The sequence below is a fragment of the Balaenoptera physalus genome, assembly GCF_965194825.1.
Source record: "Balaenoptera physalus genome assembly, chromosome: 1".
Classification (NCBI taxonomy): domain Eukaryota; kingdom Metazoa; phylum Chordata; class Mammalia; order Artiodactyla; family Balaenopteridae; genus Balaenoptera; species Balaenoptera physalus.
In genome coordinates, this window is record NC_138882.1 from 81,386,386 (window position 1) to 81,402,891 (window position 16,506).

At 42.5% G+C, this 16,506-nt stretch overlaps 1 protein-coding gene across 1 annotated transcript; it reads left to right on the forward strand.

Moving 5' to 3' along the window:
* The first annotated feature begins 215 nt into the window (after positions 1-215).
* On the forward strand, positions 216-15,961 carry CD5L (CD5 molecule like). Its single transcript, XM_082424847.1, has 6 exons — positions 216-3,888; positions 6,179-6,205; positions 9,795-10,118; positions 10,950-11,267; positions 11,801-12,121; positions 13,346-15,961. Exons 1-6 carry the CDS (start codon positions 3,861-3,863, stop codon positions 13,351-13,353), a joined length of 1,026 nt encoding a protein of 341 aa, XP_082280973.1. The 5' UTR covers positions 216-3,860; the 3' UTR covers positions 13,354-15,961.
* The last annotated feature ends 545 nt before the right edge of the window (positions 15,962-16,506 follow it).

Genomic DNA, 16,506 nt, shown 5'->3' on the forward strand with positions numbered 1-16,506 from the left:
TGGTGGTAGACACCTGATTGACTTAGTATCCTATTAGCTCTTCAGATCATCCTTTGATTATGCACACCCCAGATAGACAGAGTACTAATTCCATGCCAGTTTTTTCTCTTAGGGACTCTAAAGTCTCTATCCCTCAGCCCATACAAGACAATGTGGACATGATGGACAAGAGACGATGTTTCTTTCTCTTTTAATTAATTAATTAATTAATTAATTAATTAATTAATTAATTAATTATATTTTTGGCTGCGTTGGGTCTTCGTTGCTGTGTGTCGACTTTCTCTAGTTGCAGCGAGCAGGGCCTACTCTTTGTTGTGGTGCACTGGCTTCTCCTTGAGGTGGCTTCTCTTGTTGTGGAGCACGGGCTCTAGGCATGTGTGCTTCAATAGTTGTGGTGCATGGACTCAGTAGTTGTGGCTCACGGGCTCTAGAGTGCAGGCTCAGTAGTTGTGGCACATGGGCTTAGTTGCTCCACGGCATGTGAGATCTTCCCAGACCAGGGATTGAACCCATGTCCTCTGCATTGGCAGGAGGATTCTTAACCACTGCGCCACCAGGGAAGTCCCGAGATGATGTTTCTTATGGTTCTAACTGCTCAGTGATGTTCTTTGGCTGGTAATATAATCATTTATTCATTCACAGAGTCAACAATCATTTATTGCATGTCAAACACTGGGAATGCAAGGGGAACAACTCAGATGGTTTCCTATTCTCACAGAGACCACTAATAATTGACATACTCAGTTATTTGTCAGAGGGATTTCACCTTGATGCTAAACCAGCAGAGCATGTAGCTCATCCTTCATTACAGTACCCCAGAGAGGGTCTTCTATGTTCTTATATGTGTTATATACTGATGTTCTCCAGACAATTGTCTACTTCCACACAGCTTTGGGCTTACCACTCCCTGCATCCCACCCCATCTTCCTCACCTGGATAAGCCTCCTACTGATAACCCCTTCCCAATTCCCTAAACTCCTCAGCTTCTGAAACTTCTACCTTCACTCTCTTTCAGTTCACTGACTTGGGACTTGTCATTGCCCAGAACTGCTTCTCCTCTAAAACCCTAACCACTCCTCTCCAAATCTCTGAACAACTTTCCATCACTTGAACTTTCTAGCACTTTCCTTTTCCCCAGCCCTTCCTCAGTAAGATCCTCTTTCCTACCACTTATTTCTGTTTTCACTTTTTATCAACCCATTTCCTGATCTCCAAGTCTTGCCAGCCACTTGAGTTGCTTTCTCATCTCAAACTCCCTGACTCTGTCAGGCTCCCAACATACTTTTCTTACAATGCTCCAACTTTGAATCGGTCAGGATGATAATCTCACACTGACCTCCTGATTGTAGCTTGACAGGGCACATTTGTGCCGCTTAGCAAATGCAGGTTTTCAATCCAGTGCTTGTCTTTATCCAGGGTCTCCCTCCCTCTCAGTGATTATTTCAGACCCTTACCGTTTTTCAGAAGCTTCCTCTCCAATCCAGACTCCCTGGCTCCTGTTAAGCAACTTATCTTCCATTTCACCCACAAAACACTATGAGGTGTAGTGTCCTACTTTCTACCTACTGTAGCTGACATTTATTTTTATTTTCACCTTCTGTCACATTTTTTCCTTGCAGAAATCTGAGAATCATCTTAAATGACTATTTACTCCTTATGGTCACATCCAAAGAGCAAAGTCTTCTTATAGATTCTACAATTAACTCTCTCTCATATCCATCCCCTCCCCTGGACACCCCTTGGCACCCTGGCAGTTTAGACTCTCTTCTACTCTCTCTGGACTGGTGCAGTGGTCTCTTCATGAATCTCCCTGACTCCAGACTTCCCCCATTCCAATTCCTCCTTCAAGCTGCAGTCAGAACGCATGCTCTAAAATACATACCATCCTTCCATGGCTTTTCTTGTTCCCTTAGCATAATGCTCTTTCTGATTGAAAAAGCTTCCTTTTCCTTTCTTCATGTTCTTGACTCTGTTAATAAAATACTATAGTTGGGAGAAAGCTTTTGTCTTTATTTTTTCTCTCCTTTTCTTTCACTTAATCTTCTACATTATATGTGGAGAAATATATCTCAATCTTGAAGCCTGAGCTCTCTGGTGGATTTGTCTGCCCACAGGCCACATGAAGTCTTTTCTCCTCCACGCAAAAACTCAGTAGGGCAGGTCTGACTTCTGAAGGCTGAAGGTAAAAGCATAGGATCTTGGATCCCAGTTGCAAACTAATCTAGATTCCTCAAAGTAAAGCTGATGTTTTGAGCCTTTTCTGAATTCTGTGTCTCTTACTGCATCATTTCAGAATCTGCAGAAGGTGGAATGTGAGTAATTAGCATTTACAAAACCATTTATAATGGACTCTCCATTATCTGGATCCAATTGATACCTTCATATCACCTAGTGTCTTCACATTTCAACACCAATATCTCCTGACACCTGACCAGCAAGCAGGCTGTGACCAGCCATTCCAAACTACCTGTCATTGCTTAAATAGGTAATACTGTTTCATTTGTCTGCATATGCACAGCAAAGTCTTTTCCCATTCTGATTCTCCCTTCTACTCATCCTTTAATTCCTGTTCAAGTGTCATCATCTCTCTAAAGTCTATTATTAGCACCAAGTAAAGGTGACCATTTCCTCCACTGTGTTCCCAAAGTTTCTTATACTTTCCTCTCTTACAGCTGTTTTTACGTGCTATTACAATTACTAGACCATATCATTTTGGAGCACCAAACTCTCCCTTATTCATCAATGTACTCCCTTGACCCAACACATTCACCTAACACACATGGCAGCTAAAAACTTTCTACTGAATATAATAATACGTACATTATAGGAAGAAAAACAGGATTAAACATAAATACCTATAATGAACTAATCTTTGTATAGAGTGATCCAAATATTACAAAGAAGCTAAGATGTTTCATTAGAGAGACAAAATTACCCTGTTTGAAATAGTAGGGAGTGATGCTAGCATATGTAGTTGATTTCTTGAGTAGTCTAGAGTTGAATAGCTCTTGAAACAAAGCTATACTTAATAACAAGGCAGGGGGACCTGGGAATACTGAGGGTCTTGCTACTCAATCCCTGCCCACCATATCTTAGACTTAAGAATGACTTGATTTCATTACCGTAAGGACCTGTTTCCATCCAACTTCCAAAGATGGGCATAAATGAGGACAAGCATAGAAGAAAAGCAGATCCAAGTCCTAGGCCCTCTGCTTAGCACTGGAAAATCTGGTTTGAAGGAAATAAATCCAGCCCTATTTGCAGAGATTGACACCTTGACTCTGGACTACCATCTTGACTCTGGATTATGGTGCCTACAAGGGCAACTCTGGAGTTGTTCTGTGATCTCTGCCTTCTATATTTTCTAGTCACTTCCACCTGGAAGGAAAGAATTGAAATTGGCCTATTGCCCCCCACAAACCATACATGGGGGACAAGCATTGCTTGATATTCTAATGTGAAATGACCCCATTCTTGGTACTTACCTTTCCTTATGGGAGTTGTTTCCCCTGTTTACATAGTGAAGGGACTGAAGCAGAGATTGATGGAGCTGGGATTACAGCTGAACCAAATCATAACAGCTTGGGAATCTTTTGATTGTTTTCTTTTGTTTTCAGCATCTTTCTGCCAGTTCCGGCCACCTCCCTTCCTCTGGCGACATGCTGAATTCAGCAAGTCCAGCTCTATCAGTTCTGCCCCCTGAGCCCATTGGTTTCTGGTCATCTGATAAAGCCTCTGCTGCAGGCAGGACCTGCCTCCTTCCCTCCTCCCAGCATACTTGCAACCAAAGCTGAATATTGCTGTTCTGTGGCTTCCTTCCAGCCTTACGATTCAGCTCACCATCTTCAGCTACCTGGGTCATGGCTCTGCTATTCTTCTTGATCATTGGTGAGTATATCTGCTCCTTTTGGTCTAGGCTTCAGAATACTCTGGAACTTTGATTGGGGGAATCCTCTCCTTGCCCATCTGGTGCAGATCTATGTATCATTCAAGGAAAGGCTCTTCCTTGCTCTCCTCTTTTCTCTATATCTGGCAATTATTCTAAATCCCCAAAGCCACTTAATCTATACCCAATTTATAATCCACCTTGATTACCAGAAAATTTCCTATTTCACTATATTTGCACTAACAAATTTGTAATAATTTATCCCATTGCCTTATCACATAAATTTTCCTAAATGCACTATTTATAAAAAGACAAATAAATGGACCAAGGTTAGCAGCAGGTAAAGCAAGAAAGGGAAGTAGAACTGCAGGACAAACACCTTTCATTTATCATATTGTACAATTTCCTTTCAAATGTGCTTCATATAATGTTTCCCTAGTTTTTCCCAGCTTCTTATTGCTTAGATTAATTTAGAGTAAATGGGGATTTTGGAATCAAAGAGATCTGAGTTTCAATCCTTGCTCTTTGATTTCTTAGCTGTCTGAATTTTAAAGTTACCATATCTCTCTGAAATCTCATTCTCATCTATGAATAAAGATAATGGTATGTTCCTCAGACGTTTGTTAGGCACATTTTCACAAGATAACAGTGCCTGCTAGGTCCCTTCCCTAATCAATCACATCCATTTTAATTATCTTGATGATCCAGTACATCACTGAAGCCCACACTGGTTTCTCAGTTGGGCACTTGTGTGTTCTATGCAGCGTGCTGGCCACATGCTTAAACATCTATACACCCCTTATATCACCCAACAGATAGTCCCACCCATTATGAAGGTGCTGTTGAATTTCTCAGGCTTACCTTCAGTCGCACCTCCTTCATGAAGCTTTCCTGATCTGTGACACCCATAGTCATCGACCCTGCTACAGAGTATTCAAGTCACTGTTGGGCTATGTCGCTTCCACACCTACATATCAGGTTCATCACATTCAGTTTCCTTTGCATGTACACATGTTTTGTGTTCTTTATTAGACATGTAGGGTGTTATGTATAATATAATTTTGAGTTTTAGACAATTACACACAAGGTCTCATTGAGTGTGGGAGTGGCCATATCCTGAAAACTAAGGACATGGGGTTATTAAGAAATTATTTGGAAAGCAAGTATTTGGGAGAAAATATTCCAGGACAAGCCAATGAAATACATAGATTTACCTAAAAAGCTCTAGGCTAGAAGTCCAAAGATATTAACTCCTTCAGAAAGATCCTATAAGATGGGATGGCAGGCGGGGGTTGGGAATGATGAGTTCTGCAGTTCAAAGGCCACTGACACTCAGCAGTGTTCAGGACTCTCTCTACAGCATTAGGAGGGAGTCTAATGAGTAGAAGAGTCTGATCATGTAGATATCCTGTAGGAAGAAACTCTGATGGTTCAAAGATGTGCTGGTGCTTAAACCTGGAAGTTTGGAACTCAACATAGGACTGTTTCTGACCTATTAATCAGGGTTCAGCAAACTACAGACTGCAAACTAAGAATGGATTTTACATTTGTAAATGGTGGGAAAAAATCAAAAGAAGAATAATATTTTGTGACACATGAAAATGACATAAAATCTAAATTTCATTGTCCATAAATAAAGTTTTATTGGAACACGGCCATGCTCATTCATTTATATATATATGGCTGCACTCATGCTACAATGACAGAGTCGAGTAGTTAGAACAGACTATATGGCCCACAAAGCCTAAAATATTTACAATCTGGCCTTTTACAGAAGAAGTTTGCTGACCCTGGTCTAAATGCAGTGTCAATGAACACAGACATATCCTGCCATTTCTCCCTATGCTTTGTGCTGCCTCCCATGACATTTTTATCTTCCCCAACCAGTGTGTCTGCCCAGAGGCCTCCAGCATGCTTTCCTTTTGAGCCCAGATGCTGCATCACCACACTTTTACTTTAGGTGGTAATCACCAATCAGTCTAATTGACTAGAATAGAAAACCAAATCTATCCATGCCTGGGGTAGAGCCAACATCAGATGTAAAGGGAACATGACGGGTCAATTAGCTATGGTAGAACTGGTTTTGTGGTTCCTAGTCAGTGCTCATGTGTCCTTTGAGACTGGTCATTCCAGGAAGAGACGGTCCCAACAAGGACTAACTTTGGAGGCTGCGTATCTACCACTCTAACTGTCCCACAAAATTTGGCAAAGGCTTTCTAGAGAGTTGCGTTTTTGAACAAAGCGTTGGAAATTGACTACATGATCTCATTCACTTCTCTCTTTTTTCCTCAGCCTTTTGCAATGGACTTGGCCTCTTAGGTAAGATTTTTGGGTTCCTAAGGGGGAGGACTTTAAGCTCTGAAGAGTGGAAATTCTGAAACTTCTCTAGGCCATGGAGAGAGCCGCTGGTTCAAAACAGCCCAAGTAGATTTCCTTTCTGGTTTCCCAACCCACCCACTCAGTCTCATGTGGGTAGATTTCCACATAAGAAAAAAGTTGGGTGGTTTATTTTGCAAGAGGATTCCTCTCCACTTGGCTTCTGTGACCCAAGGCTCTCGGCCACCTCTAAGTAGCAGATGGCTTTGTTTCAGGCTCAGAAGACACCTCACCCCCTGGGAAACAAACTTCCTTTTGCCCTGCTGAATTCTACCATTTCCAGTTCTCTCTGCCAGCTTTAATGGTACCACTGAACTAGAAATGCATCAGCTTCTGTGCAGCATATGGCTTCACCAGCAGAGTGCAGGCTGGATTTCAGCCACCACTGGCCATTTCTGTGAGGAGTCTTTGGGCAGAGCACAAATAGCTCAACTGAGGAGAGAAAGGGGCTGCAAAGAGAGAATTATTCTGTGGAAGAGGAAGGCTCTGATGGTCCAAAATCAAGGGGATTGGTTGTTGATTATGAGTTTCTATGACATTATCCCTTAAACCTAGTCTTTCTCTTTTTTAAAAAAAATTATTTATTTAATTTTGGCTGCGTTGGGTCTTCATTGCTGCGCACAGGCTTTCTCTAGTTGTGGCGAGCGGGGGCTACTCTTCGTTGCAGCATGCCGGCTTCTCATTGCGGTGGCTTCTCTTGTTGCGGAGCATGGGCTCTAGGCACGCGGGCTTCAGTAGTTGTGGCATGTGGGCTTCAGTAGTTGTGGCTCACGGGCTCTAGAGCGCAGGCTCAGTAGTTGTGGCTCACGGGCTTAGTTGCTCCATGGCATGTGGGATCTTCCCGGACCAGGGCTTGAACCCATGTGCCCTGCATTGGCATGCGGATTCTTAACCACTGCGCCACCAGGGAAGCCCTAGTCTTTCTCTTGATAGTAGAGGCTTTACCAGAGAGGGGCAGCTACAAACTCCGCTATGAATGTGGAGGATTTTACACCCTGAGGGATGCAGTTTGATTCCTTAAAGGAGTGCTGCTTCTGGGTCTCAGTCCAATACTCAGATTACTTGGTCTTTCTTCTCTGGCCTCCAGGGCTATCCCTTACTGCAAGTTCCGGGAGACACCTGCTCTCTTTACAGCCTTCTCACATCCTAAGATGTTGCTCCTCCATCCCTGGGTCCCTCTTTTAAGACCTCAGCTAATTAAGTAAGCTAAAACACTGCCTAGGACACACTGCACTGACGAACCCCTCTGTTCTTCTCTCTAGCTTTCAAATCTTTTCTCACACCTTCTCTCCCCTCAAGCTGGATTTCTTTTCTTTTCTTTTTTTTTAATGTGACTGCATCATGGTGTGAGGGAAGAGGCAGTGGTTTTAAATTTCTATATTTATTTATTTTTGACTGTGCTGGGTCTTCGTTTCTGCGTGAGGGCTTTCTCTAGTTGCGGCGAGCGGGGACCACTCTTCATCGCGGTGCGCGGGCCTCTCACTATCGTGGCCTCTCTTGTTGCAGAGCACAGGCTCCAGACGCAGAGGCTCAGTAGTTGTGGCTCACGGGCCCAGTTGCTCCGCGGCATGTGGGATCTTCCCAGACCAGGGCTCGAACCCGTGTCGCTTGCATTGGCAGGCAGATTCTCAACCACTGCACCACCAGGGAAGCCCCTGGATTTCTTTTATACTTATTCTGTGTTTCTCTCTCTCTCTCTCACTGTCTCTCTCTTTTTAAAAACATATTTCTTCTTTCTTAGGAGGTGTTCTAGTCCTCCACTTCATGAAAATGAAAACTGATTTAAAACCAGAGTTTTATCATTCAAAATAAAATGAAATAACCTATGCATGATTCTGATAGCTAATATTTGCTGGAGTACACAATAATGCCTATCCAAGCTCTAATCTTAGTTACAATGACCCAAAAGTTATTTCTAGATGACTCTTCTTTTTTTTCTTTTTTTTTTTTAGATGACTCTTCTTGAATTATATTTGTACTCAGATATATATGCCTTAAACTTTGGTGTGCAAAAATGGAGACTTTTCTTAGTTTTTTATAGTTTTATTTTAATTTCTATCTCTAACCTCCATTCTTCATATTGCTTCCCTCAAGAAATTATGGAAGAAAAGGAGAACAAAAACAAATGAACAAACCAAACATAAACTTCCCAATGTAGCTTAAAATCAGGTCAGACTTTTTTCACCCAACAGCTTCTTCTGGGGTTGATGCCAAGTTCTAGGGAGTTTATGCAGAGTTGAGACAAGGTAGGCAGTGGAAAATCTGGTTCTGAGAAATTGTATTCCATTCTTGCAGGGATCTGGGTCATTCCATGTGGCCCATGTTGTCACATGTTATACTGTTCATATTCTAGTAGATCACAGACCACCAGTCCGAAAGTGGCCCCTCCAGGTTCAACAGACCTCTCCATGGAGGTATGGCAAATTTAGGTTTTCTTTATCACTCTGTCACTCTGGGGCTGAGAAGACTTGGTGGGATTGCCTCAAGCCTATTAAATATAATCTCTTTGAGGGCAACAATGCTAACTATTTTGTCATCACTATTCTCTGACTTCATAAAACAATACCTGGAATGTAGTATCCAGAAGTTTGTTTCCTAATGGGCTCTTCCCTGGTCTCCCTACACAACCATCTCTACTCCACATCTAAGTCTTAGTAGAAGGGAAAGAATTTCTATTAGTCTTTTCTACCTCACGGTTGTAGTTAAGAAGCAGAAACAAGTCCTGGATTCCTCAGAACTTATCTGCAGACTCTGTGAAGCCTATCTCCTACTCCCAACTTCTAGAATCCTCTAGACTCAGTTTTGGGGCCCTGAGACTCTGAGGCTCTGACTCTTCCTTTGCCCAGTACTCTCTGTATTTCTTCTGAACTGGGTTCTTGGACATGGGAAAATGTCATAGAAGTAGCAAGGATGAGTGGGGGTGAATCACTGATACTGGGAGAGACAGTCAGGTTGTTCAGCCCAAGTTATTTCCAGACATCTTGTCTCAATCTAGCTGCCATGGGGGGAGACAGAGTCATGAGGAAGAAAGAACAAAAACAGATATCATCTCTACACTCCTGTTCTGACCCGGGGTTTCCACTATTTGACAGTGTGACCATATGACCTTGAATTTCATGAGGATCATTTTCTTCATCAGTGAAATGGTGGGGTAGACTTGATGATCTCTATAGGTCCTTCTGATCCTGACCACCAGAGATTCTAAAAACTCTGCTGGATGCTCAACGAACCTCTTTCTCTTAATCTTCAAACACCTAGATATGACTGCTGGTTTTCGAAAACTAGCAGTCATATCTAGGTGTCTTAAAGTGGAGTTTCTTGGTAGGGTACAATTAAGAGTGTAGCAGGACTAGAACTCAGAGATGGAGTCCTGAAGCTCCTCTTCCTCCTCTTCCCTTTTGGCCCCTCGTTTTTCATCCCTCAATTTTCCACACACTAGAAGTGGTGGAAGAGTTCTAAGAAGACTGCATACGTGCCTGAGTACTCTCTGGGCTCCTCACAGATCTCCAGCCAATATCTCATTTCTTTGCAGAGTCTTCATCCAGAATGCGACTGGTGGGAGGTCGCCATCGCTGTGAAGGGCGGGTGGAAGTGGAACGGGACGGCCAGTGGGGCACCGTGTGTGATGACGGCTGGGACATGAAAGATGTGGAAGTGGTGTGCCGGGAGCTGGGCTGTGGAGCAGCCACAGGGACACCCAGTGGTACTTTATATAAGCCATTGGCAGAAAAAGACCAAAAAGTCCTCATCCAAAGGGTCAGCTGCAGTGGGATGGAAAGTGAACTGATTCATTGTGAGCAAGAGGAAGATGTTTTTGATTGCTCCCACAGTGAGGATGCAGGGGCGAAGTGTGAAAGTAAGTATGGCAGGGCTCAAGGACTGTGTGCCAGCTGCCCACACCCCACATGACCACTCTTTGTCCTTATTCTCCACCATGAACTAATGGCTAATTGGCTCCTTGTCCTTCACATCTTACACTTCCTCAATTGTGGACCCTGGAGACAAACATTATCCTCAGCTAGAATTGCTACTCATCCTTGGTTGAACTAATGATTTTCTCTTAGTTTCAATCTATATGAGAACCTGTTTCTCTTCTTCACACACACAAACATGCACAGATCCAACAACCACTAAACATTTGTATCTAGAGCTCAGGTGGAGTTATGGGGAAGAAATGAGCTCCCAAAGTATAATGTATGCTTTTTCAGTTCTCAAGGATTCCACCATCTTGCTAGGTAGACAGGAGACGCTCATAGGAAACCAACACACAACAACTGTGTGTGTGTGTGTGTGTGTGTGTGTGTGTATATATATATATATATACACACACACATATATATACATATAAATACACATACATACATATATATGTGAATATATATATATATAATTGTTTTTGTTGTTGTATTCCTTTGTTCCATTCATATATTTGCTTTCTATGTATTAATAATTTCTCTCTGTGTGTCTATCTCCTCCTCCATTAGACTGTGATTTGGCTAAGGGACTAGTTCATGTCTTCTCTTTGTTACCCCACAGTTCATTATCAGAGAAACAATCAGTAAATGCTTGCACCCTGATGCTGAGGTCTCATTCTTATTTCTTAGAAAAATTCAGTGTTAGGAGCTCCCTTTTCTGGGAAGGATGTGTTCTTACAAAGAGCAGATGCTTCATCTTTCTTTTCCCACAGTTCCAGAGACTGTGCGGCTGGTTGGTGGCCCTGATCACTGCAAAGGGCGAGTGGAGGTGAAGCACCAACAGCAATGGGGCACCGTGTGCAAAGCAGGCTGGAATCTCTCAGCCGCGAAGGTGGTGTGCCGGCAGCTGGGGTGTGGGAGGGCCATACTGACCCAAAGATCCTGCAACAAGGATACCCAGGGCCAAGGGCCCATCTGGCTGAGTGAGGTGTCATGCTCAGGACAAGAAGGAAACCTTCAGGATTGCTCTTCTGGGCTCTGGGGGAAGAATAACTGCACCCATGATGAGGACACATGGGTTGAATGTGAAGGTAATGCCTATAAGTCCAGCAACTAGGTTCATTCATGAATTTGATTAAATGGAATTCTATTCAACCAATGTTTACAGAGAACTACTCATGCATCACATAACCATGGCAAAGTTATTTAATTGTGCTGCCCATCAATTGTCTTGTTTTTAAAATGGGGATAATGATACTTGCCTTTGTATATGAAAATGCTTTAAATGATATTAAGCAATATATTAATATGAACTATTATTATATTGAATTCTATATAATAGGAAAAGGACACACCATTCCATGTACTTGTTGAAGTCTTCAATTTTAAAAAGCTACTAGAAAGTCATTCATAAATATTAGACTTTTATAAAATAGATAGGAAAGTGAAAAGATCTTAGTTAAGGAAACAGTCCTGGGCCACATGGATTGGAACCTAGAGCAAGGGCTATAATCACAGAAACACAGGTGAAGAGTTTCAAAAGTGCTGATGGGGTTTGAATGAGGATGTAGATGATGTTATTTTTTCTTCTTTCCATGCCTCTCTCCATCCCCTGACCCTGCAGATCCCTTTGACTTGAGGCTGGTAGGAGGAGACTCCCGCTGCTCTGGCAGACTGGAGGTGCTGCACAAGGGTGAATGGGGCTCTGTCTGTGATGATGGCTGGGGAGAAAATGAGGAACAGGTGGTGTGCAAGCAACTGGGCTGTGGGGAGCCAATCTTTCTATCTGCCAAAGCCCGGAGAAACTTTGGCCTTGGAGCTGGCCGCATCTGGCTAGATGATGTTCATTGCTCAGGGAATGAGCAGTCCCTGGAGCAGTGTCGGCACAGGTTCTGGGGGTATCACAACTGCAACCACAAGGAAGATGTGGCCATGACCTGCTTAGGTAAGTCCTGTAGATGGAACCCAAGGGGACTGACATTGAGGGAGGTGAAGAAGGGGGTGGTGGGGGTGAACTCTGAGGATAAGGGTTATTCTACCAGTGCCGTACAACTGCCCATAATAGTCACCTACTTTATGTGTTCTTCAAGGAATTTAATTGAGACATTCTAGTAGTGAATAGAATGATAATAATAATAATACTAAAAAAACCCATACCATACAGTTATTGAATGTGAGAACAAAAAGCATTTTGAAAATTATTGAATTAACACCTTTATATTAAACATGAAGAAAGTAAGAGTCAGTCAATAAGTAACTTTCCAAAATCATAAAAATTGTTTTCAAATGATAGGGCAGAACTAAAATGACCAGTATTGACTCTTAACGCAGGATTAGTTGTCTTAGATGACCTCAGTCCTCAAACTCTAAGTTTAAATTATAGAAAATGGTCCCATCTCATTCTACCTATTGTCACTCCCCAGATATTAAGTTAACCTGTGGGAATAGGGCTGTGGTAGGGGGCTCTTTGGGAATGCCCATGAGTGTCTTTCTAGAGAAGCTGGGATACTAACCTTGAACTGTAGACCTCTATGGGGGAGTGAAGGAAGAAATCCTGACCCGATATGAGTCAGGAAATGCAAGCATAGCCCTTGGGTGACTGACTCAAGAGAGTCACAGTTCTGAAGCCCAGCTTTTTAATCAGGGTGAGAAACTGGCGTGCAGGGCTGCCTGGTTAAATACTCAGCTATGGAATTGGGTAAGAGCTGATAGTGGACCAAAGATAGGAAGAGCAGCTAGTGCCCAGAAAAGGAGGGCTTTAGTGACAGAAGACTAGGGTTTGAGCCTTGCTGTTGCCATTCTGAGGCTAGTTAATCTTAGATAGTCACTTTTAACTACTCAAGACCTCAGTATTTTCACTGGTAAAAAGGGAGACACTTGTCCCATTCCTCTTGAAGAGTTTTGTGATTGTGTGAGGGTAAGAAGTGTTAATATATGTGAATACTGTTTGTGACTCATAGGGGAGCTGGTTGAATTAAGTGCGTGGGGCACTGTACCAGATTCTGACATGGTTCACATCAGTGTGAGATATGTGTGTGATTAGGTCTGGGAGGGTCTCTGTTTCCTATTCTGGAACCCAGTCTTCTTTCTTGGCCTCTTTGTGTCTGAATGAAATAATCCCCTCTTGGCATGTCCCCATCTTTACTGTACATTCTTCTTCTCTTTACAGAACTGTAGCCTGGCCTTCTTGATGCTTGACCTGATCCCTGCAGGCCCTGAGTGTCTTTTGCTTTCTCCTGGGCCAGAATGGCCTGGCATGAGCACTGAGCCTGCAGGCTTAGCTACCACTCCCTCAGTCCCTCAGCAGGAATCTGAACACTCTGCTTATACTTTGCTCTCAGAGCCAAGCACCCCTATCATTGCCTGGAGATATGAGCTGTTGAATTCTCTCTTGCTGGGGAAGATGAGCTCCTAGTCGCCCTCTCCTCACTGCTGACCCTTTGGCATTGGTTCTGGCCTCTCCTGCTTCTTCTCAACCAGCCCGGCATCCCCAGGCCTGTTACTTTGACCACTACAGGCCCTTTTCAAGACAAGATCTATGTCTGTAAAGAACATGAAAGGAATGAGACAACAAAAGAACATTCGAAGGGGAATATGGGTTAACAATTACATGAAAGTTGGGGGAAAGCTTAGAGTCTTTTTGAACACTTTTTCTTAACCTTCAGGTGACACAACAATTAACATCTGAATATTTTCCTATTCTTTGATGAAAGTAGACCATTCTTTCAAGAGCAGTGCAGTATCCTGTAATCCTAGACCTTTTCACGACACTTGGAAAAAAATATCACACTCCCTGAATGCCCATAATAAAATATCTTTGTTGACCATCCATATACATCTTGCCAACATGGTGTACATTGAACAAGAAGAATCTCACATATTCACTATAATTTTTCCAAGGAAAAATGTATTGGCTATGGAGCTGCCACTAGGAGAAAGGAAAGGAAGAGATGCAGAAAGAGTTTAGGGAGGTCCAGACTCATGCCTCATGCCAACCAGATGATATCATTTTAATTCTGTCAACTCAGACTTTAGGATCTGCAAGTCTGAGGCAAGATAGAATGATACTAAGGAGAGAATCATGACTTAATCCTAAAAACTGACAACTTTAGATTCTGAGGCTGAGCCGAGTACCTGTAATATGCCTACATTTATGCTTTCTAATAAAGTAGATCTCACAGTCTCAACAGTTGCCTCTCTCTGTGATATACTCTTTCTACCCAAGAGGAAGCAGGTGTCTCAGCTTTACAGGGATGACCTTTTAGGCAGGATTAGGTAGAAGATGCAATCTGCCAGCAGATGCAATCTTATGTGTAATATAGCTCTCGCCTCTGGATGGAGAAATTTCTCCCTGTCTATTTCTTATAACGGGAAAATATGTAAAGAAACCTAGCTTCATAGAAGAGAAGAAAATGCCTTAACAGACATTTTGAGATCTATCCTGTCTACTCAAAGAGATTTTGCCTTTTTCTGATCAGTTATCTCAGGTCTTCCTGATTTTCCCTACAGACTAGTATCATGTTCTCTAAACCACACAGTATTATATCTAGAATCTAGAGGCCTGCTGAACTGCCTTGATTGAATCATTGAAAAGCTTTTTTATCCTAAGTGGAGTAGAACAGGATTGGCATTTCACAAAAGGAACTTTGATTTCCCCTTAATTTCTACATTAAAATTTCTTTTGTAAAATTCCTACTTAGCAAGACACCTGAGAACAAATTAGATAAAAATAACACCTCTTGGAAGAGGCCGGGTGATCCAACGCAGAAGGCAAGACATGACAGAAGCCTAAGAGGTAGCGTTGGACGTCTAATAAGAATGTGCCACTTAAATAGAGGAAACTGAGAAGCTGAAAGTCAAAGTTGACACTAGCCTATTAGCACTGTCCAGGAGAAAATTGTTCCCTGACCCAAGAATATGGCTGTTTATCTTGATTTCCAAAGTGGACATGGATGAAATAGTACATCAGAGCCTGAAGAAGTTAGCATAGTGACAATGACTGACAGTGCTCACAGATATTCATGTTTGTTTCTTCTTCCTGGACATGCCACTAGTCTATCCCAAGTTTGTGTTATAGAAGATACCCCAACCAGACTCCTGCCCCCACCCTAGCAAAGCAGTGCAGTAAACTGGAGCTCTTCATTCAATGAGAATATTACCCATTGGGTATTTTAGGAGTTGCCAATTGACATACACCTTATCCTCCAAGTACCTGTCCTGTAACAGGCATCTCCTGACACTTGCCCAGTTCCAGATCCCTAGCTACCCCCGAAGTTCTCAGCACGCACTTGCTCACTACACTTTCTTACAGGAGTCCAGGGCAGCAATGGGTGTCCAGGTCTGTGGAGCTAGAGCCTAACACCAAGCACCTACATAATCTCCAATGGGGAGGGGACCCACCCCTGGGAGTTTACCCTGAGGCTGCAGCTGCAAATTGGCCACAATCAGTCCCCATTTGGACTTGCTGCCTGATGGTCCCAGGCTTCTCAAGTAACTAGGGCTCCCAGGTGTCCCTTTGATCTAGGTGGGACCATATGTCCCATTCTCACAGTGGAAATAATTTATGACACTTTCATATCAAGGCAGTTAACAATAGTGTGCCTTCTCAATGCTCTTTCCCTCCTTACCTGCTGGCTTGTTAGAGAAGACCCCAAAGACCTAGGGGAGGGCAGACCCAGAAGATGGAAGGAGCCTGGATCCCTGAATGACAGTGTGGATCTCTGAATGACTCATACTCTGCTGACTGTGTCATGAATAAGAAATAAACCTTATTTGTGTTAAGTCACTGAGGTGTTGAGGTGGTTTTTACAGCAATTAGTTTAGTCTGACTAAAACAGATATAAATAGTATTTTAAAAAATCAATTGCATTCCTTCAAAGCTCACCAAAATGATTTCTGATGATCATTTGGCTTCCTCAAAAGCTTCTAGATATCTAATATTCCATGCTAATCAGGAAATGTGAGACTTGGCTCACTCACTTTATTTTACTATAAATTATATTTTATTTTGGATATTTATTTTTGATGGTCTTCTGACCACCCCCCCTCCACACATACTTTTTTTTCTAAAAACCATGCAAGATGCTCCTGGAGAATTCCTTGCCAACATTATTTGGTGTGTATCTTAAGACTTTATTATTTTTTTTAAGAACAATTTTAGGTTCACAACAAAACACAGTGGAAGGTACAAAGATTTCCCATACACCTCCTGCTCTCACATATTCATAACTTCCCCCATTCTCAACATTCCCAATAGTGTAGTATATTTGTTAAAATAATGAACCTACATTGAAATATCATTATCTCCCAGATTCCATAGTTTACGTTAGG